This window comes from Neoarius graeffei, chromosome 4 (genome assembly GCF_027579695.1).
Source record: "Neoarius graeffei isolate fNeoGra1 chromosome 4, fNeoGra1.pri, whole genome shotgun sequence".
Classification (NCBI taxonomy): domain Eukaryota; kingdom Metazoa; phylum Chordata; class Actinopteri; order Siluriformes; family Ariidae; genus Neoarius; species Neoarius graeffei.
In genome coordinates, this window is record NC_083572.1 from 86,848,140 (window position 1) to 86,864,281 (window position 16,142).

At 41.1% G+C, this 16,142-nt stretch overlaps 1 protein-coding gene across 1 annotated transcript in view; it reads right to left on the reverse strand.

The window, feature by feature from the left end:
* Positions 1-16,142, reverse strand: part of ror1 (receptor tyrosine kinase-like orphan receptor 1) — a 343,781-nt gene that overhangs the window by 11,948 nt on the left and 315,691 nt on the right. The window contains exons 5-8 of the mRNA XM_060919932.1: positions 5,217-5,344; positions 4,113-4,430; positions 3,776-4,021; positions 1,033-1,241 (exon numbers count right to left, since the gene is read on the reverse strand). Of these exons, the coding sequence (XP_060775915.1) occupies positions 1,033-1,241; positions 3,776-4,021; positions 4,113-4,430; positions 5,217-5,344 (901 nt within the window). The remainder of the gene's footprint in view (positions 1-1,032; positions 1,242-3,775; positions 4,022-4,112; positions 4,431-5,216; positions 5,345-16,142) is intronic.

Here is a 16,142-nt window from a genome sequence, read left to right on the forward strand (position 1 = left end):
AACGGAAGATACGGCAAAAAAGACCTAAGACAGTAGAGCAACTAGAATCCTACATTAGACAAGAATGGGTTAACATTCCTATCCCTAAACTTGAGCAACTTGTCTCCTCAGTCCCCAGACGTTTACAGACTGTTGTAAAGAGAAAAGGGGATGTCTCACAGTGGTAAACATGGCCTTGTCCCAACTTTTTTGAGATGTGGTGTTGTCATGAAATTTAAAATCACCTAATTTTTCTCTTTAAATGATACATTTTCTCAGTTTAAACATTTGATATGTCATCTATGTTCTATTCTGAATAAAATATGGAATTTTGAAACTTCCACATCATTGCATTCCGTTTTTATTTACAATTTGTACTTTGTCTCAACTTTTTTGGAATCGGGGTTGTACGTATTGCATCTTTTTATAACACTTTTTAAACATTTTTAATAACAGTTAAAACTCAGAAAACATGATTGCACGTTAAAATTTCATACTTCATTTTTAAAACTGTAAAATCATTACAGATTTCTCTCCTTCCTTTTGACTGTTAAGTAATTTCATTTTGTACACATTAAAAAAACGATTCATCATCAGACTCAGTTTTACACATTCTTTCAGAAAAGTATTTTTTTAACACTCGTATTTAACTGGCAGTTAGAAAACCTGCGTATCATGATGTGTATCGTACGCCATAGGAATGTCTTACAGTGTCATGATATGATATTTGTCATATCACCCATCTCTAATTACTACAACCACGTTGAGCATTAGGAAAGGTCAGAACCTAGTACGTTTTTTTTTTTAACTTCAGCTGTCCCAAGTTTTAGGGAGAAAGAGAACTTTATGGTACAACAGACAACAGCAGTGTTTTGTCGTTTTTATTACCAGCCTTATGAAGCAGCCAACTCTTATAGACAAACCACTTTAACTAACATTATAGTCAAATAACGTACTCATAAAGAGAATACTCATACGTTTAAAAGCAGGAAATAGAGTTAGCCACATTGAGCTTGCTGCCATGTTTTAGTGTTTGGTGACTGTTTTTCTCACCTTGGGTTTGTACGCAGGCAGCATGGACATCTCCACGTTCTGGCCGCGTACAGGTTTGGGCTGGCGCTGGGTGGGTGGACGCGAGGCTTTCTGGTTATTCCGGCACACGCAGATAAAAAAGAAGAGCAAGGCGATGGCTAGAGGGATGGCAACACTGGGGACCAAGATGTAAAGGATCTCCATACTGCTGCCTCCACGCTTCTCCGGGTCTGAGCACCACAACAAAACAATCAATCATAAATCAATCGATTATCTAGATAACTTACACGCTGCTGGAAAATAACGTCAGAAATTTGTTTCTAGTTAAAGCACTAAAACTCTCATTTCAGCTGTACCGTATATAAGTGGACTGTGTATGTTTTATAATTGATCAAAGATTAAATTATATACTGGTAATACTGATTATTCAAGATTAGCTTTTGCGAATCGGAGACAAAACTGTCCTTTAGTTAACTTAAATATTTAACAGTTATTCCACGAAATTGAGTCGTACATGAGCTGATAGCTGACGAGACGCGTAGCGCCGAGTTGACTATAAGCCATGTACGATGAGATTGAGTGGAATAACTATTTTATTCTATCCACATTCATTGGATTTTGAGAAATGGAGCTTTTTTTTTTTGCAAATTCGATAAATAAAAGCTTTACACAAAACGTTCGACAAAATAATTTCCGCTTACGACGACTTCTTAAAAACCTACTGATGGGTGCACGAACTGACCTTCCTGTTGTTTTTTTGTAGAAAGTGCCGCCTTGTTGTAGTGCCGAGGTATAGAATAGCTTTAGACCTTTATTTAATTCTTCCTTGGACATTTCGGCTATGTAATTTTCAAACTTCTTTGAGCTTTTGAACCAGTCTAAAAAAATTCAACAAATATTAACGCTTAAAGATGAAGAACATAAATAAACCGGCAAAATGACAGGAACAATTTGTGAAAAACGCGATAATAATAATTATTGAAAAAAAAGATATGTTTTTACCATCAAATACTTTCATTTCATATTTTGTTGCTTTTTTTGTATTTTTTGTGGTTTTGTTTTCGAGTAGAGTTTTTATTTCGTCCTCGGTTGCTTCAGCAACATGCTCCGCCATTTTGTTTTTCTCTACTCACGGTATATGAGCTGATAGCCTAGTAGTAGAGTAGCCAATCAGAGCGCACGATTACTCATATCCAGTGAATGTGGATAGAATAATACTGAAAATCCTGTGACACACAATTTTATTATGTTGTGATTCCATATATTTCATTCAAAGATGAGAAGAGACTCTTTTACACATCAATAAACATATTCATAAATATTAAATGATATCATTCTGAGATTTATCCTTTTCCTGCTGGTTTAATAATGTCTAAAATACCTTTCAAGTGAGAAATAAAGTTCGGACTAACGATACCAATTTATATTTTTAACATAAAATGTAAGCAAACAAACAAATACATAATCACACAATATGTACTTAATGCAAGTCATTTCTTTTGCATATTTTTAAAGAAATTTACACCTTTGTACAATTTTTTAATATATTATTACACATTCTTTTTTTAAAAGTGGTTTTTTTTTTAGCCTGAACATATAATACACTCCTTAAAGTGTACTGGTACTGGTCATGCTTACAACATTAATCATGCTTTATGTATTGCTTACAGACAAAAGACGTGCACATTCAGTCAAAAAAACACAGTAAAAGCACTTTTGTGGACAATTTTATTCCGTGAATTACCCGCGGAGGCAGAACCAATGGGGAGCAGCCATTGCCAGCCGGAAGTGACGTACAGTCGTTGATTCCGGGTTATCGGGTGCGAGTAAACAAGCAATGTTCTGTGGGTCGAGATTCAAGGTGAAAGGAGGTGTTAAAGAAGCAAAATATGGCTCGCAACTTTGATGAAATGGGTGTTAATGGTTATCTATTCGAGCCAGAGAGAGTGGAGGCTTGTGAGGACAGTGAGTCATCACATTCTAATGATTCGGACAAGGAAACTGCCGCAAGAGATCCAAAATGGTATCGATGTGGGCAGTGCTCCGTCGTGAGAAATGACATGTTATGAAGCCAACGTTTTGCCAACTCTGACTTTGCGTCATCAGTTGGTTTAGGGACACAAAAGAAATGTTTCCTGGGATTTCTGCACTTGTCGTTCGTGCAGTCGTAAGCTTTACACTCTGCCATTGTCTTAGACCCAGCGCTGGCCGATAATGTGTTACCTTAGACTGGTGTTTGCAGCACGGGGTGAGTGACCAGTCCACTGCAGCCCAGCCAATCGGAAAAAAATAACGACTTTGCGTCACTACTGGAGCTGGAACAGCCCGTGAAGGAGGCAACATGTCGCTGACCATGCCTGACTGACAGAGCAGTGACTTAAAACTCATGTGTACTTGACAAGAGCTTATGACGAATGCTACATGATGGAACCACTGGTTTCATATGCGATCTTTTGAAATAGCTAATAATTAAAATTCACTACAGGTACCATTTAATTCTGTTTTAATTGGTGACACCTGAATGAGTAGCACCTGATACTGACTGCGATGAACTATCAGCTTTTCTTCATCATCTCTACTGCTTTCAGTATGCATGACGTTTTCTGGGCTTTTAAATGATTAAATTAGACCAGTTCTTGGTCATGTATGCAGAACTTTGGACCCTGTAGTACACGTTCTTGGCGGTGATGCTTTTATGGCAGTGAACCCAAAACTAAATGTCAGCAGTGTTAAAAGTGCAGTGAATGTGATCATTGTTCCTCACCACATGCAGGGATGTCACACAACTCCATGCGAACGCTTTCATCCAGAGTGAAGCACCAGGGCGCCTCCTGCTTGTTGCCTGGGTTACGGCAGTACGAGTGGCCACCATTTAGCTCTGGATAGCGCACAGCGAGGTAGGTGTGGCTGTGTGGATACTGCGAGTTCCATGGCTGGCACTGGCGGCCTGATCTCGTCACGCTGGTGGTGCCCCGATAATCTGAACCGCTGCTGTTGAAGCACTTGTGATCTGTGTTAGAGAGAAGATGGTAGGTTGCATACTTCAGATGGGAGCAAGTTCACTGAACTCAAATTTGCTCATGGATTAAAAAACTGCTCACTTTTGTTGATGGACTCGCCCATAGGGATGCCTATCCTCATGCAGTTGGCCGCCTCGGGGCTGTCTGATGCGGCTAGGTCCTCACAGTTGGGCAGTTTGAGTCGTTTGAGGATGATGGGGTTGGAGCGGGCGATGATGTACTCCGTCTTACACAGGTCGTTCTCCAGGATCTCACACTCATCCTTGCACAGGTCTCGTGGTTTATCAATCCCAGAGCTTCGGTCACATGTGGGGAAGGCAAAGTGGCAGAGCGACGGGATGGCAAACTGAGAGCAGCGATCCGATAGGTGGTTGGATGTGCCAATCATGGTGAAGGCAGCTGGGGAGGAAGGGAAGAGAAAAGAGTCTGAGATCTTCTCATACTCCAGAGATTCATTTTCTACACAGTATATCTCAGGCTGCATACACATCTGAAGGGCTTTAGATGTTGGCTTGGCTCAAGCACCAAGAACAATTAGAAACGCTAACAGAAGCCAAGTTACTGCTGAAGTCGAGCCCATGTGTACATTATACTGTGATTTAGCTCCCTGACCTCCAGAACACTCACCCTGGCCACATTAATCCATGGGAAAAGGCTAGTTTCAGGTCAGCCTGGTTCCTACAGTGCTTTATTTCTCATGAACAACGATGAGGAGTTACCAAAATACAGAGATGAGCCTGCTGGACTGTAAGAACATTTTCTAACAGACAGGAATGTCCTTGAAACGCGTCCATTGTATTAAACACAGAGAGGGAGAGGGAGTGAATACTGGCACTGGTTCTAACGCTGTCACTTTTCTGAAACTGCATCTGCGCAAACACGAATGAAACGTTACAGAAGGAGCTGAGCTAATCTGGCAGTTTCGGTGTGTTTGTGACAGCCACAAATTTCCTCCTAACACGTGATATTATAAACATGACAAATTTCCATGCAGATGTTTTGTGTTGAAATTAAAAAGCCATAAAACAGAGTGTGACATTTCCAGTGAGAACAGTGTGAACAAAATGGTATTAAATTCTTGTTTTTAACGATAACTGTCCAGAATAAAACGCCAGTGCTGCTCAGGACAGTCACTAAAATCAGGACAGTCACTAAAAGGCTGGTAATTAAAACAAAAAACATTACCGGTTATCTGAGTTTCAATCTCGCCCTGCATTTGCAGCGAGTCTACAAAGATGCTCCGGTTCCCGATGAAGCGAGCGCAGGCGATTCCTCTGTACGGCTGGCAGAAGCCTTCCTCATCAAATTCATCTCTGAAACATTAAACAAGTACAATATTTACTTCATGAAGCAGAATTGACAGAATATAACCCATGCTATGATCTAGTCCAGTGGTTTTCAAAAGGAGGTCTGCGATTTTTTTTTTTTTGTAATTTAGCTACAGTAGTGGAAAGCACATGCCATCATTATCAAAATCAGAACGTCAAGGACGTAGTAACAATTATGACGACCAAAACATCAAACAGAACTGAAATGTGACAATGTGAGAGAGGACCAACCTCCACGACAAATTGTTTACGACAGGAAAATCAACAAAGGACTAAATTTCGTTCCCCGAAGGAAGATCGACCCAAAACATTGATCAGAAGTGAATTTGCATGATAAATGAGAGAGGAGATACAATTCTAGTCAGAAGAAAATGTGTCAAATTGATCTAATTACTAATTTGTGAGCAAATAAATAAATAAATGACAATACAACGACCAAGTGTTGTGCAGAAGGTCAGTGACTAGTTCTTTCAAAGAAAACAATCACAACTGAAATCTATTAGGAATTGAGGGAGGAGACACGATTTCACTGAAAATAAAGTTGTAAACAAATTGTTTACAACAAGGAAATCAACAAACAAATGACCAAGTTTTGTTCCCTGAGGGAAGATCTACCCAAAACATCGATCAGAACTGAAATCAGGTGAGAACTGCGAGAAGAGATACAATTCTAATGAAAAGCCAGAAAATTCGTTAAGGTGACCTAATTAGCAGTTCGTTAGCAAAAAATTGACAATACAGTGACCAAGTGTTGTGCAGAAGGTCTAGTTCTTTCAAATGAAACAATCAGAACTGTAGTGGTTAGCGCTGTCGCCTCACAGCAAGAAGGTCCTGGGTTTGAGCCCCGTGGCCGGCGAGGGCCTTTCTGTGTGGAGTTTGCATGTTCTCCCCGTGTCCGCGTGGGTTTCCTCCGGGTGCTCCGGTTTCCCCCACAGTCCAAAGACATGCAGGTTAGGTTAACTGGTGACTCTAAATTGACCGTAGGTGTGAATGTGAGTGTGAATGGTTGTCTGTGTCTATGTGTCAGCCCTGTGATGACCTGGCGACTTGTCCAGGGTGTACCCCGCCTTTCGCCCGTAGTCAGCTGGGATAGGCTCCAGCTTGCCTGCGACCCTGTAGAAGGATAAAGCGGCTAGAGATAATGAGATGAGATGAGATGAGATGTTTAATTATCTGGTTAGTGTTAAAGTGTGAGGTCTCGTGTGTGTTTTTGTTTCTGGACTGAAATGAAAACGTGTAGCCTGGTAACGAGGGTTGACTCCTAAATGTCTCTCTAATTTCTATATAAGTGCACTACATGTTACTAGGAAGTAATGGATTTTTAAACTCTATATAGTGCACTCGAGCTTCAGTAGGCAGTCATTTGGGATACGGCCGCTGTATTACCAAACTCTTCATTCAGGCTTAATAATTTGCACATATTTATTTCGTCATATTAATAAACTTTTTCTACATTTTTATAAATATTTATTTAGATTGTTTATAGCCAGCTGAATTCTGCAACTTCTCTCAGCGCTGGCTCAAGGTGCATAAACACCAGTGCAGTTTGCTATGGAGATGAGGCGAGACCTGGCGATGTGGTTTTTGTGGCGGCGGCGGAACTCACACAATAATCTGATTAATGTGGGCAGCAGACTAATGAGACCGAAGGTGTCAAATTACTGGAAATTTCCAGAACAATCTTATAATCTTGTAATACAGGATGGTTTAAGTTATAAATCAGTTATAGAAACTGTTTTATTTAATCAGGCTAACAGATCAACATCCAGGTCCCTACCAAATCCACCATTAGCTTGATCAATTCTATAAAAGTCTATTTAAATTCTGAAAACTGTACAAATGTTGTTGTTTTCCACCAAAGAGGCGGGATTAGCCAACGCAGAATAGTGACGTTTGTCTCTTGTTGATGACGTGTAGGTCGCATGAATGCGACCTGTCCGGTCAGACTGCAGTCGCATGTGAAAATAACGGATATGCATCGGATTTAGGACCACATATCCAAGCGGCCTGGGTCGCATGTGAAAAAATCGGATCTGTGTCGTTCAGATTGTCAATAACAAATCGGATACAGGTCGCATATGGGAAAAAAAATCGTATATGGGTCGTTTCAGGGTGCAGTCTGAACGTAGTCCTATTCATCATCTTTGCAAATCTTAACACGCAGTGGTAAAAATTTAGGTTCACTTTGAAAAGTTTTCATGAAAAAAACAAAACAAAACAAACTAACAAAAAACCTGAAAAATGTTAGTACGAAATAAGCAGCAGTTTAAATGATAAACACTAGAGGGCAGCAAAAAATCCCACTTTGCAAAAGTGACTCAAGTTTTACCATAAGGATTCGTCATAACCTGAACACACACTGTCCTGACTCAGATAAGTTCTCTCTCACACACACACAGACACACACACAAATATATTCTGACTAAATACAATTCGGATTTCTCAAAATACCATAACCTGAGCATATGATAAGTATAAAAGACTAAGAGTTATTGTGTACACTTGTAAAGAGGAGAATGCTGGGCTGTAATTGGGACCATGTGTACAGGAGGTGGCCTGCATTTGAAAAACTGTGTGAGGAATCATGGTGCTGCTTCACAGTGACATGCCACATGCCGCTTCCTCCATGATGTCACACGATTGCACATCTGTGAGCTCACTAAGTACAGAACAGTTGCTTTGATTTACAAAGATAGGAGGACAATGTAATTTTCAACATAAAAGGAAGGAGTGGAAAAAGTTGGACTGCGTTCAAATAAAAAGCAGAAGCATTTGCACGCTCACATGAAAACATGCTAGTGTGTGAGTGAATGTGTGGGGCTCGGAGTAATGAGTGTGGCGTACGAGTGTGGTCACGCACATGTCTGAGACCACCGGGCTTTCAAAATCTTAAACATAAAGTCACGAATATGAATTCTGTAAGTATGTGAACACCTGACCATAATCACACCTATAGGCTCTTCCCTAAACCGATGCAACAAAGTTGGAAGCACAGATCTGTCTAGAATGTCTTTGTGGCTTGCAAAAGACCTCAGCCCCACTGAACACTTTTGGGATGAACTGGAGCATCCAGATATCGGTGTCTGACCTCACGAATGCTCTAATGGCTGAACGAGCAAATCCTGACAATCGTGTTCCAAAATCTAGTGAAAAGCCTTCCCAGAAGAGTGGAACATCTTATAACAGCTACTGTAAGAGGGACTACATCTGCAATGGGATGTTCAACAAGTACATATGGGTGTGATGATCCGACTGATGTAGGGTTTTCAGTAAAGCTTTTTGGTGCAGAAATGTGTTTCTGACAGTGAATCAGGTTTGATAGAAAAGTGCGAGGGAAATGTATATACACAGGTCTCACCAATATCATTATTCTACTAAATGGAAGACTGAAATGAAATTACAAACATACATGAGGTGTTTGTTTAGCACGTATGGAAGGAGTCTCCAGTGTCAGAGATAAAGTTGCTCCTGTAACATGAAAAACCAAACCTTTATTGCTACTTTAGTTCCTGAGAACAAGAATATTAAACAGTTATAAACAGATAAAAATACGATGTTCTTTCAATAAAAATGATTTGTGTTGACAAACTGCTGTGGTGTGAGAGAAATGAAAACTTTGGGATGTGCTGTCAGACTTGTTCTCGGTGGGTGTTGGACTCCGCCAAGGCCTGCCCTTTGTCTCCGATTCTGTTCATAATTTTTCTGGACAGGCTTTCTAGGCACAGTCAAGAGTTGGAAGGTGTCCAGTTTGGGGGCATCAGGATCATGTCATTGCTTTTTGCACATGATGCGGTCCATTAGGCTTCATCAAGCTGTGACCTCCAGCAGATCCTGGGACAGTTTGCAGCCGAGCGTGAAGCGGCTGGGATGAGAATCAGCACCTCCAAAACAGAGGCCACGGTCCTCGGCCAGAAAAGGGTGGAATGCCCTTTCCAGGTTGGGGGTAGGTCACTGCTTCAAGTAGAGAATTTTAAATATTTTGGGGTCTTGTTCACAAGCAAGGGGAGAAAGGAATGGGAGATTGACAGGCGGATTGGTGCTGCGCCAGTAGTCATGTGGATGCTCTGCTGATCTGTCATGGTGAAGAGAGAGCTGGGCCATAAGGTGAAGGTATTGATTTACCAGTCAATCTACATTCCTACCCTGACCTATGGTCACGAACTCTTGGTAATGACCGAAATAACAAGATTGCAGATTCAAGCAGCAGAAATGAGCTTCCTCTGCAGGACGTCTGGGCTCAAGCTTAGATATTGGGTAAGGAGCTCAGACATTCAGGAGGGGCTCAAAATACAGCCACTGCTCCTTCACACTCAAAGGAGCCAGCTGAGGTGGTTCGGGCATCTGTCCAGGATGCCTCTTGGAAGCCTCCCAGGGGAGGTATTATGGGCATGTCCACCTGGGAGGAGATCCCGGGGCAAAATTGGGAACATGCTGGAGGGATTATATTTCTCAGCTGTCCTGGGAACACCTTGGCATCCCCCTGGAGGAGCTGGAGGAGGTGGATGGTGAGAGGGAGGTTTGGGTATCACCTCTGAGACTGCTGCCTTCCCAACCCAGAACCGGATAAGCAGTAGAAAATGGATGGATGGACGGATCTATGGGTAGCATGTGTTGTTTGTGGTAAATAATCAACCCCAGGGTGGTAATGCATCTCCTATTTGTGTTGGACTGCAATTATCTTCCAATAACAGCAGGCTCTATAGTGTTTTATTTCTTATTCATTAACTACTTTTACTGGCTAATATTCCAATCGATGTTATACTAAGTATTTTCATCAAACTGGCAAACATTAAGCAGTAATTGTGTAAAATAATCATCAAACTAGTTAAAATTAGGCGATTACGCTATATTTTGTAAACAAGGAAGTCACAAACAATTTTTAACATTAAATTCTAACATTACGCTAACTATCAGCTAATAGTTAGCTTACATGACTAATTATTCTATCCACATTCACTGGATATGAGCAATCGTGTGCTCTGATTTGATACTCTAAAAAGCACAACTTTATTCATCACATACTTGTGAAATTCCTCTCTGCATTTAACCCATCTGAAGCAGTGAGCACACACATATGTGAGGAATGAGCACACACACATACCTAGAGCAGTGGGCAGCCATGCTAACAGCGCCCGGGGAGCAGTTGGGAGTTAGGTGCCTCGCTCAAGGGCACCTCAGCCCAAGGCCGTCCCATATTAACCTAACCGCATGTCTTTGAACCATGGGGGAAATCGGAGCACCCAGAGGAAACCCATGCAGACACGGGGAGAACATGCAAACTCCGCACAGAAAGGCCCCCGCTGGGCTCAAACCCAGAACCTTCTTGCTGTGAGGCGACTGTGCTAACCACTTACACCACCATGCCGCCCCACAGAGTAGAGAAAAACAAAATGGTGGAGCGTGTTGCTGAACCAGCCGAGGACGAAATAAAAACTCTACTCGGAAACAAAACCCATAAAAATACAAAAAAAGCAACAAAATATGGAATAAAAGTATTTGATGGTAAGAACGTATATTTTTTTTATTTTTCAAGAATTATCATTATTGCATTTTTCACAAATTGCTACTGTCATTTCACCGGTTTGTTTAAATTCTAAGCGGAAATGATTTTGTCGGACGTTTTGTATAAAGTTTTTATTTATCGAATTTGCAAAAAAAAAAAGTAAAAATGCTCTGTTTCTCAAAATCCAGTGAATGTGGATAGAATAAAACGGTTATTCCACTCAATCTCATCATACATTGCTTATAGCCGACTCGGTGCTATGTGAATCGTCGGCTATCAGCTCATGCACGACTTGATTTCGTGGAATAACTTAAATATATTCCTCATAAAGCATAATTAAAACTCGAAGCCAGTTTCCCTGGTAAGTCTTAGCCCTCATGTTCAGATTGGTGGCTATGGAACTGCCAACTGGATCCTGCCTTAATAAACTGTGCTAGCGATTTTTTGAGAAGGTTTTTTTTTTGAACCTTAAAAGTATTTTATGACACAGCAAATGAAAACTGGAGACAAAATGACAAATTAGCTCTCATCAGGCTGCAACTGTAGTCTCTACGTTTTATCTACACAGAGCCCTGTAATTAGTGGTTTTCAATTCATCCAAATGCAAAATTTATTTGCCCATTTACCATCAGTCCATATACCCCTAAAGTGTACAACATGTTTCCAACCCAAAAAATCCGCAAGTTTATATAGGTACTGTAATACCACATCATTTATAATACTGCACACTCATGGATGCAGTCGAGATTATTAATGTGTGTGTACTTTATTTCTAAAAATATATCCCAACAGACAGAGCTTTGCGTCAGAGCAAATGGAGAATAATACAGCGTTTTCAGGCAGTTCTTAAGGTCCTTTTGTCCTTTTGATGATCTGTAAAATTTTAAAATGCTAAAAGAAGACAAGAGCCCATTCATGAGTTTGATATTCTCTCCATATCCGACCTTAGTGTGTGGTGTGTGGTATCATGCTATTGTGTCTGGTTTGTCCCTGCTTTTTTAGTTCTGTGGTCTGTGACCGTGGCCCGAGCAGAAGGGACACACAGCCACTGAGGGACTCTCATTAGACACGGCGAAGAATGAGAGGAAAGAGTTCTTATGTTACACTAACACAATAGCAGCCTCTATTAGGAGAGTACCAGGACTCAACCCCATAACCCTGGGTTCTCCAGAGAGAGAGAGAGAGAGATGAGGAGATTGGCGAAAGATGGAAAACCAAACTCTGAGCATTAAAAAAAGTCTATAATAAGTGAATATGAATAAACATGCAACTGTGATCACTGTAAAAGTGCCAGATATTACTGAACAAGCTTTCTACACTCAGGCTCCAGGATGATCAATCCTCATTAAACTCTTTCCTTGCCATGATGGAACAAACAAGATTATCGTCCAGGAAGCACAGAGAGCCTCAACCCCATCTCTCCTTGATCCATCAGGGATGGACTACATCCCATCCCATCCCATCCCATCCCATCCCATCCCATCCCATCCCATCCCATCCCCTGTGAGTAATCACAGAGAGAGAGCGAGAGAGAGAGAGATAGAGAGAGAGAGAGAGAGAGCAGGCTCAATTGTTTAGCTTTCGGTCTTCTATTTTTTCTATCATTTTTATCACACACACATTCAGTGTGTCTAAATCAGTTTATATAAGTGTTTGCCAAAGGAGCAATTTACTAAACAAAGTGTCAGGATCAAGCTCCTTGAGGCCATTAAGACTGAGGAGAGGGTAAGACAGGTCTGGCTTGTTTTTCAACTAACTTACCCTCAGTGTTTACGTCTCCTTCATGACAAACAGACAGTAGTGAGGTGTGAGAACAAGGCTTGGAAGGGCTGGAATTATGTGGTGTGTGTGCGTGTGTGTGTGTGTGTGCGCACGTGCAGGGAGGCACCAAATACACATTCCATACTTTATACGAGTGTGAATTAAACTGAATTCTGACATTGATGATATTTGGCTGCGAGATCCTTTGTTTTTGGTAAATGTCTCGTCTCATCTGCCAAAGGAAGGTTCTGGAGTTCACACAGTAATCCCTCCTGACCAAAGCTCAACTGGCAAACCACAGCTAAACTGACTACATAATTCAAGTAATTACAAGGCGATGCATAGAACAAATCCTCTCTGTGGGAGAACTTTCCATCATGTTTTCATCTGTGCACTGCAGGTGAGTGATGTTCCCCCTTGCGATTTAAGGCAAAAGCCTGTAGATTAGAATCCAAATACAAGTACTTTAAGGACAAGAGTATGCCTGTTCGATGCAGCCAACAATTCTTGACAGAAACAGGGGAACCTTGAATGATTAGGTTTTATTTCAGGCTGATGTCAGGAGGTAAGAAAACACTGGGAAGTCACGGAGCATCCCGATATATTAGCATCCCCTCCCGCTATCAAACTGTCTACGTTTTCCTTAAGGACTTCTACAGTACGTGTGTGCACTTTTTTTTTTTTTGTGCCAACAAGGCAAATAATTTCTATAATCATTCAGAGAAGAAAAATCGAAATGCTGTGCTCTACATAACAAAGCCACCATGTCCAAAACTGTAAAAATTCAGACCAGGCTTGCATTTGTATAGATCCATTTGATGGAGTCCAAGGGAATGGAGTTCATGTTCTCCCAATAAAAGGAGATTTATGGGCCCCTTGTCTCTACGAAAGCAATGGTGAATAAGATATAACATATCCCCTCAGTGGTGAAAGTGGCAGAAGGGAGAGCATTTTAGACCTTTCATTCATGTTTACAGCTTGAATCGTGTGCCCACTGTGGCTGAAATGGAAAAATATCAGTGGGGTTTGGCAGCCAGACTTTGTTCATGGAAAAACTCAAGCAGGAGATGAATTTGAAGAGGAGGAGGGGCATGAAGGAGCCATGCAGGCCTGCTCACTAGGGGCGGAATGGGCTTACTATGAGACTCGCACATCGTGTCAGAGTCTGGACTTCAGTGTGTGCTTGTTCCTAAATATTTGAGTGATTATTTCACTGGGAACTCAATTCTTCGTAGTTATAACACTTGACGTAAATCTGATCTGCATTTACCAAAACCTAAGCTTACACTACCTAAACGAACTTTTAGATATTCAGGTTCTTAAGACCATAATGGTAGTTATAACTAAATTTTTAGATTAATCATATTAACGAGATTTTTAAAGATTGTTGTAACGTATTTTTGAAATTGTAAACCAGTAGAGTTTTGCAGGGCCCCTATGGATATCAGCCAGTGTTGTAGTCGAGTCACTAAACCTCGAGTCCAAGTCCAGTCTCGAGTCCCCAGTGTTCAAGTCCGAGTCAAGTCCAAGTCATTAAAAAAAATCATGTTGAGTCCACTATTGATCTGAGTCGAGTCCAACACTCCAACCGCACCATTTGACAGTAGCTGTTTTAGCGCCATTAACATTAGTTTGTTCCTGAACATGACGTATGAACAGGTGAATGTGGATTCTCTTTGTCAGGGAGTGCTAAGTATTCTGTCAGAGCTGGTTGGGAGACGGATGTAAGTGCAGAAGGTGTGTTTGTTAATACAAGTGAAAACGGTAAACAAACGGCAGGTAAAATCGTAAAACAGTGAAACAGGCAATAAGTCAAACGAGGCACAAACAGACTATCGTAGACTCGGCAGAATCAAAAGACGAGAAACAGGAAATCAGGAAACCAAACGAGCAAATAAGGCTTGGTAAAGTGTCAGCAACGCAACTCAATACTTCGCAAAGTAAGTGCATTTTCACAGTTTTTATATAGGCGCGTTGATTGCGCCTTAATCCTGTGCAGGTGCAAGTCGTTTACGGCGCGTGCGCGCGAGAGTCTGCTCGGTGCGCGTGCTGTCTGGAGCGTGCCCGAGAGTCTATCTAATACACGTGCCAAGGCACGCAGGTGCGACACTCTTACACGAAATTAGTACAAAATTAATGTAGATATAAATATCTTACGCCCAAATATTATGGCATGTTACAAAAAATAAAGAAAAAATCCGAGTCCTCATCTCCAATTTCCGAGTCCTATTGCAGTTAATGCACGAGTCCAAGTCCAAGTCATCAGTGCTCAAGTCTGAGTCAAGTAATGAGTCTGAGTCCAGGACTCGAGTACTACAAGCCCGATATCAGCTGTGCTGAATGGGCCACCCTGTTGAAATAAAGTCTATCTATCTATCTATCTATCTATCTATCTATCTATCTATCTATCTATCTATCTATCTATCTATCTGTCTGTCTGTCTGTCTGTCTGTCTGTCTGTCTGTCTGTCTGTCTGTCTATAGACATATAAACCTGTTGAGCAAAGACTTATATTTTTTACTTGCTGCTAAATTCTGATACATGTCCAAAAGACAAAAAGGTGATGGCGAGACTGATGCCCTCCTCCATTCACGACAATCAAGTGAAGGGAATCCTTGCTATGTTTAGAGCACTCACTCTGACATGGAATACTCCACTAATCACAAATAATGGGGAAAAGACAGAGCACGTCGCGGTTGGAGTATACACGAGAAGTAAAATAATAGTTTCTTTTTTTGTTTCTCACGGGATATGGACACTGAGGGTAACAGTGGGGTCATTCATTAGGATTCCAACCAAACGAGTTACCACTATACAAACGTTCTAACTTCTCTCCCATGGGTTTAATAGTAGGTCACATGAAGGCCTTGGGTGTAGACAATGCAGTACCTGTGTCGGAGTACATATATGACCTGATTGAGTAACTAGTACAAGATGACGAGAAGAAATTTACAACGAATATTGAACAGTTTAAAAGACAAAGCCCTCATTTTATCAGGCCCACCTACCATGTACATCTACAAGTACTGATTGTTGTCAAAGTCAGTCCACCTCAATGGAAAAGGACCATCGCAGGAACACTGCTAACTAGATATTATCTGAGTGGTGGACGATTCCCATCACAGAAGTGACACTGACATGGTGATTAGGAACGCTTGTATGAGTGCATCATGTTTGGCAGTTTTTCTATAGTATTCAAGCACTGTCTATTTTTCCTGTCTCTTTATGAGACACACTAACCATGTTGGTGCACCATATAGGTGAACACTTCGCTCCGTATTCAGAGTTATCAACTTAAGTTGCTGAATTAAGTCTAAAAGTTTCATCAATATTTATGTGGGGAAGTTACGGCTATTCAGAGAGAGTGTTCAAGTAATTTTCTGGGTGAACCATTCAGTTTATACAAATTACTGATGTGTAGTTCATGTCTCCAAGGTTGCCAGATTTTTTTCTTGAGTTGTGTGTAACTGTCGTAACTTCTGAATAACACTCAAGTCTATAGATATGTCAGGGATCTGA